The sequence below is a fragment of the Lactuca virosa genome, chromosome 2 (genome assembly GCF_052849685.1).
Source record: "Lactuca virosa cultivar CGN04683 chromosome 2, Lactuca_virosa_CGN04683_v6, whole genome shotgun sequence".
NCBI classification, from domain to species: domain Eukaryota; kingdom Viridiplantae; phylum Streptophyta; class Magnoliopsida; order Asterales; family Asteraceae; genus Lactuca; species Lactuca virosa.
In genome coordinates this window covers 298654520-298670236 of record NC_136427.1, presented here as the reverse complement: position 1 = coordinate 298670236, position 15717 = coordinate 298654520, and the positions used below count along the sequence as shown (strand labels likewise).

The 15717-nt window shown below is 34.8% G+C and overlaps 1 protein-coding gene across 1 annotated transcript; it reads left to right on the top strand.

The window, feature by feature from the left end:
• Positions 1-999: 999 nt before the first annotated feature.
• LOC145161486 (uncharacterized) lies at positions 1000-2832 on the top strand. The gene is made up of 3 exons (XM_079081020.1): positions 1000-1779; positions 2017-2289; positions 2366-2832. The coding sequence occupies exons 1-3, from the start codon at positions 1216-1218 to the stop codon at positions 2630-2632; spliced, it is 1104 nt and encodes a 367-aa protein (XP_078937146.1). The 5' UTR covers positions 1000-1215; the 3' UTR covers positions 2633-2832.
• Positions 2833-15717: the final 12885 nt, after the last annotated feature.

Genomic DNA, 15717 nt, shown 5'->3' with positions numbered 1-15717 from the left:
GTTACAATTACATAATTTTTAAACACACATTACCAAAATTTTTCTCTTATTTCTTTTATTAAATTTTAATATATCATTTTTTGTAAATCTTAATGTATCGTTTTAGTGATAATCCCACATTTGTTAATGGAAAAACTCGAACCGAAACAAAAAACTGAAAAACCCAGAAACTGAACCGAAAAGATGCATTCAAAGATCACGAGATTCGAACCAAATTATTGAGACTGGTTCTAAAAATATCGGATAGAAAAAAGACCAGCTCAAGATTGCTCGAGACCGATCCAAAAATATACTTGACCGTTTCAAGATTGGTCCCAAAAAAATCGGACCAATCTGAGACCATTTTGAAGACCTTTTCAGCCCGTTGCTCAGACCCTAACACTAGAATACTAAGGAGATCGTGTTCTTTGCCTCCTCCAAGGTGTATATCTACTAAGAGGATGTTTAGGATTTCATTTTGAATTTAAAAAAAAAGACTTTTAAACAAAATGACTTATTGACTTATATTGGTGAGAAAAAAGAGTTTTTTTTTTTTTTTTTTTTTTTGGATTAGCTTTTGTTGTGGAAAAAAATCAATAATTCAATAAGTTATTTTTTTTAAAAATGTTTGTCTTAGTTTATATAGGTTTTAAAAAATATTTGTCTTTTACAACCCAAAAAGTCATAAGAAGTTTTAAAAAGATATAAATTATAATTTATTGTAATCTTATTTTTGAAGGGTTGATAAGAACTTACTTTAAAAGTTATTTTTATATAATTAAATATTTTTTTATTTATTAACTTTTTAAAAAGTTTAATTAAAAATTAATAAATTGTTGTTAAATGAAATTCTAGACACCCTCTCCTTACCTCCAAGATTATGACATTATGAGAAATTTGTTACTCTGCTTTTTAGGGTGAAAGGCAAAGGGCCCAGAAGTCTTGATGAGCTCGTAAGCTGGAAGCCCAAAACAATGTCTTGAACTCTTGAACCGATCAATTCCTATTCGGATCCAGTAAAAGTCACATCACAGAGGTGCACAGTGCCAGTCAGACAGTCGTGCTCAACCCCTTCCTCTCTGAAACCAGGCTTGCATAATATATAAGCTACCAGACGTCTCCGTTGACGAGTTAAGTAAGGTCAAGCAATCGATCAACCAATTTTGATTTGATCTGTTATATAATTGCTTTGATCTCTTCCGAGTTTGTGCTCCTGTGAATCTAATTTTTACGGATATGTCAAAACCCTCGTCTTCTAAAGTAATTCTCCTTAGGTATCTTCATCATCGCCATTCAAAGCCCTTGTCGCTACCCAACCCCCCAATTTCATCGACTCCCATTTCTCAAATTATCTCTCGGAACCCTAAACTAAACCCATGGATTCCATCATGTCGCTTACCCAGCTTATTGCCCTCTTCAGTGTCGAAAATTTCCCAAAATCCATCTCATAAACTATCCGTGGAAACCAATTTGACCCGGAATTTCCTTGGGTTCAGGTACATCTCCACTGGGAGTTCGAATCTGGGTGGTAAATTGGATGTGAATTTGTTGAAGAGCAAGATTAAAGAACCCGGTACAGCAGTTAAGAATGCGTTTTCTAGGTATAAGCATGCTGTTGGATTGCAGATGGAGGCGTTTTGGAGGAGGAACAGCATGGTTTTGTGGGGTGCTGGTGGGGTTTTGGTTTGTATTTTGCTTTGGAGGATTATGTTTGGGATCGCAAATACTTTTATTGGGTTATCCGAGGGTATGGCCAAGTATGGTTTTCTTGCTCTTTCCTCAGCTATCGTCGCATTTACTGTGAGTTTCTTCTTTTGATCCAATTAATGTTCATTATATTGATTGCTGATAGTATTGGATACACTGAGGCTTTTAGTATTCTTTGGGTCAAAGTAGGTTCTTCTCTTTTATTACCAAGTTTACAGACTGTAGGATGTGTTTGGACAGACATGTCATATGTCACATGATCATATGACTCTATTCATCTGTTATTGCACTTTGGTTACTATCATTAACTGGATTTTATGATGTGTTAAGGGGTTGTATCTGCGATCAAGATTCACTATAAACCCTGACAAAGTCTATAGAATGGCAATGAGAAAACTGAACACATCAGCTGACATTCTTGAGATCATGGGTGCTCCACTCACTGGAACAGATCTAAGAGCATATGTTATGTCAGGAGGCGGTGTCACACTAAAAAACTTCAAAGCAGCTCTCAGGAGCAAACGATGTTTTCTTATTTTTCCAATACGAGGGGCAGAGATGAAAGGCTTAGTTAGTGTTGAAGTCAAGAACAAAAGTGGCCAGGTCAGTTACTTTTTTTTTTAAAAAAAAAGAAAAGAAAAAAAGAAAGGCATGTATTTATTATTATTGTAATTGGCAGTATGATATGAAGTTGCTATCGGTTGACATTCCAATGGCAACGGGACCCGATCAGCGTCTATACCTGATTGGAGATGAAGAAGAATACAGGGTGGGTGGTGGGTTGATATCCGAACTAAGAGACCCTGTTGTGAAAGCCATGGCAGCAGCCAAGGAGTTTGAAGCTCGTGACATTAAAGAGGACAAAGAAGATGCAGAAAGAGAACTTGAAGAGGCAGAAAGAAAACATCGGGAAGAAGTTGAAAAGATTCAAAGAGAGGCTTCATAGTCATCCCTTTTTGCATCACGTATTGATTGTTGTTTCTTGGTTTTAGTTTTAGAATGAGCTGTTCTTCTGTTCATACCCTTGTAAAACCGTGACAAAGCCCGAATCTAAATTGAAAGAATATGTCAGTATTTTGGGTTAAAAGGTTTGCCCAAGTAGCTGAAATGGGCAAAAATAAATTTGAATTAGATGTTGGCTCTCAACATTTGTTTGTTTGTGACCAACTTTCTGTTGTGATTTTCAACTTTCAAAAGCTTCGGTAATTCATTTTTTAATCTGATTATTTGAGGTTAATTTATCAGTGTTTAATAGTAACATGAAGATCTTATTATTGTTTTTAGTTATTTTGCTCAACCCATCCATTTTCATTTTTCTTAAGCTATTTTTCTATTTTTCTACCTTAAATATGGCTCAGCGGTTTAATTATCCTCTTTTTCGTAATTACGAAAATGGAATACATATTTTAGATTATAATCTGAGTGGAAAAAAAAAAGCCAACTTTGATCAAAGATATGGAGCCCAAATAAACTTGACATTTAAACTTGTTGGAACTTTAACGAATAAAATAGGAGATGTTTAGAAACTAGAAATCTTATACCATATTCCATACTATAAAAATATTTATAAACTAAACTTCACACGGGGAAGTCCAATTTATGCTTCAAAGGCCCAAATCAGTTTTCAATTTTCGGGCACCTTTTTTTTAGAGGATACTTTGCGACCCCCTAACCTTATTTTTGGGATTCAACGGGAGGTAGAAGTGTATGTTTTTCCTGTTACCCACTTTTATTATCATATGTGATTCCATATCTAGATTATGGGACTCCATACCTTTTATAGCCTACCAACCGTATGATTCCATATCTAGATTATTGAACCACATGTAGGGGCAATACCTTCTTTGTCTTGACCGAACTAATTTTACTTTCATTGGTTTCACCATCCCAGAGTATATTTGGCTTAGGCCTATCAAGATGTCTAAAATAAATTTTGGATTTTGAGCAAGGACAGATAATAACTACCTAAACTAGCAAGAGCAAACTTTATAATTGTAGATCTTCATCCAATTTAATTAAATCTTCACCTTCCAATGTGATGATTTTTTTTTTCTCAAATTGTTGCTTATAAATAGGTTTCTAACCATCTTTTTTTTGGTCATTTTGTTCCCGATACAAAGGTCAAGATAATCACACGAAAACTTTGTTGCTTTACAAACCAATAATATTTGGAGATTAATCTTTAAAATATTTAAAACATAAATATTCAAACCCAGACAACAAATAAAAACATTTGAAAAGTCAAATAATCTCCAACATATTCTCCTTCGACCAATCTTCCAAATAATTGCATCATTTCCTAAAAAAAAGAAAAAAAAAGGAAAAGAAAAGAATAGATGTGGGATCTTAAAGGTATTCACACCTACATACACACCTTAAAACACACCATTACTTCAAGCTTCAATCATGATCACATGCACGCCTTACATGACTAAAATAAATAAGAAGATACATAATCATTTAATGAACTTTTTATAATGGGATTTTCTAATATATGTCCTAAGGGCACATATAAGAAGTATTAATTATGAAAAATATTACCATAATTAAATTCAAAATACATTTATTATGGTAATTATTAATGCATTTCACATTTAATTATTGTAATATTCCTTATAATTAATGTATTTTACATTTAATTATAGTAATATTTGTCATTAATTAATGCTTCTTATATGTGCCCTTAGGGCACATATTAGAAAATCCCTTTTATAATTGATACATAGAAAGAATGCAACCATATGCAGAACTACTTATCCATCTTCCCCATTTGGTTGAAAAACATCGACTTCATAAAGGAATCAAGATATTACCAACTAAAAGAATTATAAGCTTTTTTTAAAACCAATTGGATTTAGAATCAAACAAACCCAACTAAGCCTTCAAACAAACCCAACTAAGCCTGAAGGACACCTTCTACTCGGAGGGCACAATCCAACATTTCTTACAAAGTCTTACAACGGATGTGAGCTTAACAACCCTTGTGTCATGCCCAACCCTTACCTCTCACTGAATTCTTCTTTGCCTCTTTAGACCAAGCAATAACTTCAGTAATAGTTAAAGGGTCATCCAAAATATGCCCTCCTTGAATAAAAACAGATCGAACCAAAGAAACCATCTATAAAATAACTCTCTATAGTCGATCGTAAGAAGTTTATGAAAACATTAGTTTATAAAAAACTGATTGGTCTATAATTGGTCTCAAAACGAGGGTTTATCACCTTCAGAATAAGAGTTATGAAATCCATCCAATCAAACTCTATTTTGCCTACCAACATCCCACAAAAATAATTAAGAAAAAACATCATAAATGGTCCCTGTGGTTTCTCCAGATATGAAGTTTAGTCCTCGTGGTTTAAAAACATCATAGATGGTCCGTGTGCTTTCAAAACTTTTGACGATTGCTCCTTATTACTAACTCCGTTAAGTTTTGTCTGTTAATTGAAGGGCATTTTCATCCTTTCACTACCACAAGGACCATTTATGATGTTTTCTTTTATTTAAAAAAAAATGAAATAATATGCAATGGGGGTCCCACCCCCCCTCTCTCTCTCTCTCTCTCTCTCTCTCAAGAACATACAATAAAAACACACACTCCCTTTCTCCTTGTTCTTCCTCCCTGTAACCGAAACGCACCAACAACCACATTCCTTTGTCTTTCTCTCTCTCTCTCTCTCAAGAACATACAATAAAAACACATACTCCCTTTCTCCTTGTTCTTCCTCCCTGTAACCGAAACGCACCAACAACCACATTCCTTTGTCTTTCTCTCTCTTTCTCTCTCTCTCTCTCTCTCAAGAACATACAATAAAAACACACACTCCCTTTCTCCTTGTTCTTCCTCCCTGTAACCGAAACGCACCAACAACCACATTCCTTTGTCTTTCTCCGTGCATGTCGATTTTGTTTTCGAAATGTTTGATATTGAAGAAGGTGGTTTGAAGGGAACATATGAGATCGATGGTGGCGACATATATATCAGAGCAAAAGAGAGTTAAGGGCTAGGGTTCAACTTCCCCGACGTCCTTCTTATCCCAAATCGGCTTCTGCTTGTTTCGATCTCTATCATCCATGAACCTGGACACGAGTATTCTCGTATTTGGGGAAAAATCAACCGAATTTCAATCTCTGACGACTTTTGCTTCTTTACATACCCAAATCTGTTATCCATAAAATCATCAAGGTGAAAATCATCTTCTGTGGCATTAATTTCATGTATGTTTTTTTATTATAAGGTTCGGTTCTGAGCTTTGATTTCATGTATTATTTTGGTATGGTTTTAAGCTTTGATTTCAGCTTTGATATCTTGATTTCATAATTCGTTATGACCACTAATTTCATGTACTAAGGAGGAAGCATGATCAGCGAGCAAAGTGTGGTTCAACCAAGATCTACCATTTCTTTCCCTTTCACATAGGTCTAAGAAAAAAGAGAAAAGATGAACTGGGTGTATTAAGAGCATCATCGGGGGGTTTTGGAAGATTTGTTGATTCCTCCCCAAATTCCCAGAAAATGGTTGTTCTTTGTTGGAATTTATGATTCATATGGTGTTAGGAGGATGGTGATGAAGAAGAAGGCAAAATCTTGGATTGAATTGGATGATGATGACGACTCGTATAAGAAATGATCTAGAAAAGAATTTGATCATGGTGGTTTATAGGTTTACGTACAAGAACATGGGAAGAAACGGATGAGAGAGAGAGGGGGGGGACCCCCTTTGCATATTATTTCATTTTTTTTAAATAAGAGAAAACATCATAAATGGTCTCTGTGGTAGTGAAATGACGAAAATGCTCTTCAGTTAACGGACTAAACTTAACGGAGTTAGCAATAAGGATCAGTCGTCAAAAATTTTGAAAGCACAGGGACCATCTATGATGTTCTTAAACCACGGGGACTAAACTTCAGATCTGAAGAAACAATATAGACCATTTATGAAGTTTTTTTAATAATTAATATTAGAGAATTCAATTAATATAATTTTTTTTTACTAAAATAGTCAAAATTCTAAATTAGTTAGCCTAAAATAACCAAAACTTAAACACTTATCCAAAAATAGCGAACGAAACCACAGATGAGGCATACACGTTTGTAGTTTCGTCAACTCGTCTGCGATTTCATATTGTCATTTGCGGTATTTGTCTTAAGTATAAAAAAACATTTTGCTCCATTTTCGAGTACATGGAATCGCAGATGGCATATGGCTATCTGCGGTTTCCTCTCACGTCATCTGCACTTAATCATTCTCTGAAACAAAAAAAATATGAACGAAATCGCAGAAAATATGGTCATTTGCGAATGTACAAGTTTGTAATGCACATTTTGTGCATTGATTACTTTTACATTCGCAGATGGTCATGTCATCTAAGATTTCGTTCATCTTTTTTCGGATAGCTAGCAAAAACGAAACTATTAGATGACTATGGGATACCACATAAGAACGAAATCGCAAAAAGGGAAACAAAATTAGAAAAAAAAGAACGAAATCGTATACTGTTATGCCAACTGCAATGTTGCTAGTCGTTAATACACATGACATTCATTAAAACTTGTACCATTGCAGAAGGCATATATTTCTTTTTCGATTATCGTGCAATAAACATACTAAATAGTACTAGATTTCAACCTAGATGATAAAAAACTAACAAAAAATCTATGTATAAAAGTAGTTACCTAATTGTTAATCGGATCCTCTTTTAGAGATAAATTTGGTAGGTTTGAAACTGTGGGTGGGCTAATTTGTCGCGAAACCACTAGTGGCCCATGAAACCGCAACGTATTTGATAAAATTATAGATGAGTTATCGAGTAAAATGACGAAACCATAGGAGAGTTAACGAAACCCTAGACGAGTTGATTCATCTGTGTTTTCGTTGGCTATTTTGAGATAAATGCTAATTTTTTGTTATTTTTTGCCAAGTCATTAATAATTTTGGCTATTTAGTAAATTTCTATTAATAGAAACATCTTCAAACATTATAAATAGTATGATATTGTTATGGGTGATTTTTTTATTCTATTATGCTTAATATCTTGAATATCAACTTAGCCCAAGATCTTGAACATCTAGTATCTTGGAATTAGCACCTTATTTTTTTATTTGTCATACAGGACTAAAAGGCTACTTCATCCTACAAATACTAAGTTAATCAAACATGTGGTCAACAAGAACTTTGTGTCTCCGCAGAATACTTGGTCAAGCAAGAACAAAGGAAGATCCCGAATTTTTAGCATAGTTAGTTGAATTATCTATGTATAAAAGACAAGTTGAATTACTATTACACAAGCATACACTCCATCACTCTCACTAGCTTTCATGTATTCTATTCACAATCAACTTGCATCTGTAAACATTCTCTTTGTTCTTAATAAGAAATCTAAGGCATAGTGACATTAGTCACCTCCTGAGGTTTTTTGCCGGAATATCTTAAAAGATTAAAGGTTTTCCTCATATATATCGTGTTCCATATGTGGTGTTTACATCAATATCTCTCTAATATCTTCAATTCTCAATCGTGTTTCCAAACATGTTTTATACTTATATTAACCCCGGTACATTATATCCACTATAAAGCATTTTTAGAATCTTTACACTTTTCTTTATACCGGACATCTAAAGACTTTTTGATATTTTAAACTATAACACTATTTTTTTGTTATTTTTTACAAAAATATCTTTTACAACATTTTGAATTCAATTAAGATCTTGAATACATTAAACCTACATATAACACCCGGTTATCAGGTATGAATTTTATGCTTTTAGCATGTGGAATTTTGGTGGCCATGACATGGTGGGGAGGATCACCACGAAGTGGCAACGCGTTTTGGGGGTCGCGATCATTTTAAGTGGACACAACATGGCCATGACGTGGTGATGTCCCAAACTTAAAACCCTAATTTCTGGGCCCAAGGCCCTATTTAAGGGATGTGATGGCTAGGGTCTGTCGACCCTCAGCCTCCATCACTCCTATAAGTTCATAAGATCAAACCCTAACCTCCTTTCAAGCTTTTGAGCTCATTTGGGTGACTTTGTGACCTTAGAAGGAAGAAGAAGAAGTTTTCTAGTGCAAGGATCCTTCAAGAAATTCATCTCTATTTTTGTGATAATCTTCTGGACCGTTGTAAGTCTTAAAGGCTTGATCTTTAAGGTCCATTTCTTGTGGATCTAAAATAGTTAGCATATTATGGTCTATTGTTGAAGTTTAAATGAATGGGTGTAATAAAGTTAGCAACTTTATGACTCACAAAGGTCCCTAGAGTATTATATCTTCCACATCTAGAAGTTGAGAGTGTTTTGTAAGCCATGCATGAGATTTAGGTCATTTTCTTACCTTTTGACCTAGTTTGAGTGAAGAACATGCATGGGTAATGCATATCCTTAAAGTTTGGATTTTTATGAACCTTTAGGGTCCCAAGAAGCCTTCTAGAAAGTTTGAGAAAAAGGATTAATGGATTAAGGGGTTAATCCATTAAGTTGTCCAAGTGCAAAAACCACGACGTGGCAAAATGCTCGCCACGACGTGGTGAAGGAGGATTTCCCAAATGCGTTGTCGTTAGCTGCCATGATGTACCCTTTGGTTGGCCACATCGTGGTGAGCATTGGCCGTTGACTTTTTGACATGTTTGATTTTTCGTCAAAATGCTAGTTTTAGAGGGTAGACTATGGTTTGACCGTGGATATTTCATTAGGAGGTGTGTAGCACCATCTTTTCGTCTGTGAGAGCTTTGGTATTTCAGCTTTGACTGTGAGGTGAGTCTTCTCACTATACTATGTAGGATACTTGACTGTCTTTGTGACTCTTGTATGAAAGACTATGGTTGGATCATAAGATTATACTTATATATTAAAAGGCATCGCGTTTACGAACAATGTCTTTTATGCACTTTAGATTTCAACCACACCATTTTGTTAATATTAAAGATTTGGTCCATGTGTTCCCTACAAACGTGTCGTTCCTGCAACCCTTACATCGTTTTGATTCCATAAGAGTGCCGATAACTCGGAGAATCCATTGACGTATTTCAGGCATGTTTCGTCCGCCACCACTACATTACAGCGTCTGCTCCACTACCGTCTCCACCGCCATCTCCATCTTCTGTTCCACTCTCTTCTTCGCTCATTACAAAACCGACAATATGTATGATTGCGGTGCGATTTTCATGGATTTTTGGCCATAGTGTTTTGTTTTTGTGAATAACCTCCAACTCTTCCGATTAATATAAGGTATATCAATTGCAATCTCTTTCTCTCTATCATATGCACACATTAGATTTTAATAAACCTTCCGATGCATTCCATATCACAACTCCACTTTTCGATCGTTTGGGATAAAGATCAAATAGATCATCTCAGGTGTCCTTAATTCCTTGGACACCTCCTCTGTTTTGCAAGCATTCTCCTTCTTTCAGACCACTCTTTATCGCATACACAAATGTATGATTGTATTAATCTGCAAATATCTTTCATTCATTACAGAACTTGAACCACTTCTTCGTTTTGTTAATTTTACCCTATATAGGTTTGACTTGAATTGTTAAATTGCTACACTAAAGGTTAGAACTGTTTATCTGAACCCTTTCAGCAAGTCGGTTTTGATTTTTTGGATTTGCAATTTATCGCTCTGATCTTAGAAGGTCATGTTAATTTTGTGTGCATGTTAAATGAGGGAAAAGGAAAAAAATAAACAGCCCATGTAGGTCTATCTGTGTGATTTTGCAGGTTACGATTTCTTCTCTCCCCTACCCTCTGTATGTTTTTTTCTTTCTCAAAATGACATTTGTGTTGAAATTGATGAAGATATCATTGTGAAGGTTAATGCTTTTTATTTTCTGTTTTTGTTTTCCTTCCTCAAAATCACATTAATATGACATTCATTGTCTTACCATTATTAACATTACGAGTATATTTTTTTTATTCTTGAGCAATCATTTGAATAGCCTTTCCAGCGACTGCAATTTATCGACCCAATATCCATCTTAAGGTCCCAAATAAAGACCGGATATATGTTGTCTACCATTTTCAGACTCAAGGAATATGATGGGGTTTTCGAACAAAAGAAAATTCATGTTAAAACTTTTGATTTTATTTACATAGAACAAAAGAAAAGTATTTTTCATATTTTGTAAACAAAACAACGTTTTTAACAATTCTTTTGAATGGTTTATGGTGATTAGAGATTGTGACAATTAAACAAATAGACCCATAAGTTTTATTAATGAAGTTGTTTCATATGGGTTTGTGTAGATTGTTATTTTCAGCATCAATGTGTCATAATTTTGCATCTATGGAATAAATATTAAACTGATAAAAAGGCAATAAAAAAGATGCATTCATGGAATTACATAACTAAATAAGTACTCTTTTTCTGTTTTTTTTTCATTCTATTCCAGTATGCAAGTTGTTGGGTTTTTTCCCGCTAATTAATCAACTTTACTATCTTTTCCTAATATTGTTGTGTATGTAAATAATTTGCTTAATCTACAATGATTGACAATAGGGAATATCAAAACGGAGGAGTATTCGGTTGTTGCCAAACAGAAGACTGATTCCACTATTCTCAACTTCTAATTTACATAATTGCAGTTTCAAACTTTTCTTATTTAGGCATTATACTTTGAAAATTCTATCCAATTTTAGAATTAACATGGTTTTCGTTAATGTGAAAGAATAGCAATGTCCTTTTTTATTTGTCCTACCTACATCACTGAATAAAAATAGTATAACCAAAAAATTAAGGAATGCTTTCCATTTGCAATCAACCTATGACTTCCAACCCCCAACCCCGCAAAGCGGGGATCCTTATCTAGTTTGTATTAAAGACTATGGTTGGATCACATCATTTGCATGAAAGACTGTGGTTGGATCACAACACTTGTATGGAAGACCATGGTTGTATCATGGCAGGAAAGACTGTAGCTGGGTTGTAGCAATGGAAGTAGTTGTAAGACTATGGTTGAATCATAGCATTCACATAGGTTGAAATATACCCCTAGGACGGGGCCCAATTTTATGTATGGTATGTGATATTTTGGGGAAATCACTAAGTTTTGTGCTTACGATTATTATATTTAAATGTTCCAGGTACTTCAGTTCTAAAGGGAATGGCCTGACTTGATCGCAATGTATCTATGGAGTTTTCCGCACTATCTATTTATGACGTTACTATGATGTTTTGAGAATACATTATACTCTGATTATATTTTGAATGGTTGAACTAATGGTCTTTGGTTGATGGAAAAAAGAAATTTTACTTTATATTTTTGGAACGTTACACCACAAATTCAACATAATATTTATATTGTGTTCTTAAGATCTCGACCATATTTAAGATCTCCAAGACCTTTCAACATCCTTAGCAGTTTACAATTTAACTTTTTAAAATTCCACACAAAACATAACACCGCATACTAATTTGATTACAAATTAAGTTTTTAAAGTAACTTTTGACCAAAATAGATATATAATTTTTTTAACTAATTATTTGTAACGGCCCAAATTTCAAATAAAATTTTCTTATAAAAGTCAAACATACTTTTCAAATCCCAATCATAAGAAAATACGTATTCATGTGTTCTTAGTTCAATAAACCATAAAAAATAAGAGTATCAAAGATGATAAAAACAAAGTGTGGAATCTCCATAAATATAAATCTATGCAGATGCGATGCAGCCAAGACGTGCCCTTCCCTTTGCCGCCAGAACAACCTGAAACATTTTAAACTTAAACAGTAAAGACAAAGATTAGTGAGTTCATCAAAATACCACATACAATACAAAGTAACGAGCCTAGCCCAACGGGTCTGTTTCAACCATGCATGCCCAACCCAACAATCATGTAAGCATACACGTAACAAGACCCTAGTAGTCTAGCTAAAACTATAACCAAGCATATATCGACAACCAATGTCCTATATAATATAGTGAGAAGATTCACCTTAATCAAATAACTAAAATACCAATACTCCAACTGTATCCATTCCCATAGGTTAATCTCACCTAAACTATAACCCTAACTCTAAAAGAGTCAAATCTCTTGCATGGAACAAAAGCAAAATCACGCATAACCCATTTTTCCATCATCAAACAAGTCAATAAATCATTTAAGTTGCTCATATGTTTTTGTAGTTCTCCAAACTCCAAGAAACCATAAAAGGGACCAAAAGATACCATCAAGACATACAAAACTAGATCTAAAGCAATAGTCATCAAGATATGAACTTTATACTCACAATGATCCAGAAACATGCTTAGAAGGTTGGATCCAAATTGCACCAAGACTTCATTGTATCAACAAGAACCCGCTTCCTCTTCAAGAACACCAAAACAAGCTCATAATCACTCAAAAGCTCCAAGAAAGGCTAGGGCTTAAATGAGAGGGTTATATGATGATGGATGTTGGAAGAGTGACAAAACCCTAGACTTACTGCTCTAAAATAGGCCTAAATCCCGAGGCCTAAGGCCTAAGTCCAAACAACGAGGTCGAGCTGAGACCAAGACAATGTCACACCGTGACAGTCATTAAAGGTTAACGCCACGACTACCCCTAAGTCGCGGTGCGCATCAACCAAATCCTTGTAACTTATAAATCACAGTTAATTCTTAAAAGACAAAATTGCAAAATGGTCCCTGTGTATGTATTTTTTTGGGGTTTTAGTCCAAACCCCGACTTTTTTGGATTAGTGGTCCTTTTGAGCTAGTTTTGTTGCGGATTTGGTCCCTCGGTAAACCGAAATGACTTTAATGCCCCTCATGTATTTATTTTTGATTTTTCTTTCATTTTTTTAATTTAATATATATTTATCTATTTTGATAATTAATAAATAAAGAGAGGACTCTCTCTCTCTCTCTTGATAATTAATAAATAAAGAGAGGACCCTCTCTCTCTCTCTCTCTCTCTCTCTCTCTCTCTCTCTCGTTGAACTACCATCGGAGGTGGAAACCGGCTGCCGGAAAAGTGCTGCAGCCCTCCACAACCCTCCTCCACCACTTTCTCTTGTCAAGTAATAACCCCAACACCCTCTTCTACACGGATACTTTCTCCTTCGCTCCGAAAGCTGCCGAAGATGAAGAACAAGCCACAAAGGGCTCGTCGGAAACGCCAACTGCCACCTCTACCCCGTCTCTTCCTTTCGTCGAGCAAGCACCTCCGACGCCCCACTGGAATCGTCTGTCATTACAGCCTTTCCTCCCCTCCCCCCTCCCTATTTGTTTACACAACGAGGACTCGACTCCTCCTCCTTCTTGTCGATCGGAACAACCCAAGCACCACCTGAGGATCGCCGCTCCTTCTGCCATTTCCGTTTGTGATTTTCGTCGGATCAGAAAAACAGCTAAGGGTAGCCGCCAGAGCAGCCTCCCTCACCACCACAGACGATTGACGTTGCCTCCGCCTTTTTTCCTTCGCGAATCGTTGTCGGAGATCGATGTTCGCCCCTCCTCACGATTTCATCAGCCACTCCGATACCATCGTTGATGCCGATTCGTTTCCTCTTCCCCTGATTAGATGAAGATGCACCCCCTTTTGATTGTTCGTGTGTGTGTCAGTATGTGTTAAAGTGAAAACCTGTGAATTGATTTCCATGTGAACATGAGAATTGATTTCCAAAAACAAAAAATTGATCCTACCAAAAAATATGAACCCATGTGAATCATTTTCCAAAATTTATGTGCGTATATGTTGAAGAACTTGTGTATTTTCAAGAATAAGAAAAACGATTGTGTGTGTGTGTGAGAGAGAGAGAGAGAGAGAGAGAGAGAGAGAGAGAGAGAGAGAGAGAGAGAGAGAGAGAGAGAGAGAATGGGGTGTGGACCCCATTTTATTATCAATAAAACATTAAATTAAATAGACAAAAATATAAAAAATATATTAAGAGGCCAATTTAGTCATTTTAGTTTTCGGAGGGACCATTTTCACATACAAACTAGTCCAAAATGACCACGAAACCAAAAAATCGTGGTTTGGACTAAAACCCCCAAAAAATACATACCACAAGGACCATTTTTGCAATTTTGTCTTCTTAAAATAGTTTATGAAAATCGGATTTTACATTATTTGAATATGATAATTCTATATCATACAATAATTTTTAAAGACTAATTCGACCTTAGTGGCTATGACGAAATACGGTTGTGCAATTAGTAATTTAATACTATAAAATGATTTTGAAAAGAGTTATTGGTGAAGTTTCAAGCTTTTGTTAAAATTTATCAATTCATTTTGTTAAAATTTATCAATTCATTTAGCCATTATATAAAATATTTTGATAGAAGTAAAAAAAAAATATAAAAAAAACCTTTAATAATATATGTTACAAGGGAGAGAAAATTCAAGGGAAAATGACTTATAATCCCAACGATGTTTTCAAACCGTTTAAAAAAACTCCAATTATGTTTTGTCTGTTAAAAAAACCTAATGAACTTAACATTTTATCTAAAAAAATCAAACTAACTTACACTTTTATTCAATTATCGTAAGGGTCAACCAGCTAATGAAAGTCAACGAATGACATGGCTTATGACGTGAAATTAAATATCGGAAAAATGATTTGTAAGACCAACAAAGTTTCGAAAGCATTCAAAAAACTTCAATCATGTTTTGTCTGTTAAAAAAAACCCAACGAACTTAACTTTTTGTCTAAAAAAACCCAACAAACTTACGCTTTTGTTCAATTCTCATTAGAGCCAACCAAATTCATTAGGTATACAATTAGTTGGAAAATAACATGACATTAAAAATTGCCATTTATATATCAATTTAGGGGTTTTTGTTCAATTCTCATTAGAGCCAACCAAATTCATTAGGTATACAATTAGTTGGAAAATAACATGACATTAAAAATTCCCATTTATATATCAATTTAGGGTTCGGAAAAGATAAAAACGAACTGCGGTCTGTGTGTTCGATCTCTTATAATGTGTTCGATCTCTTATAATGGCTACTTCTTCTTTTTCCTCTCAATATCTAACTCAAGATCTACAAAGAAGATATTACGATGCAACCGTTGTGGAAATGAGCTTAGCTACGGTACGT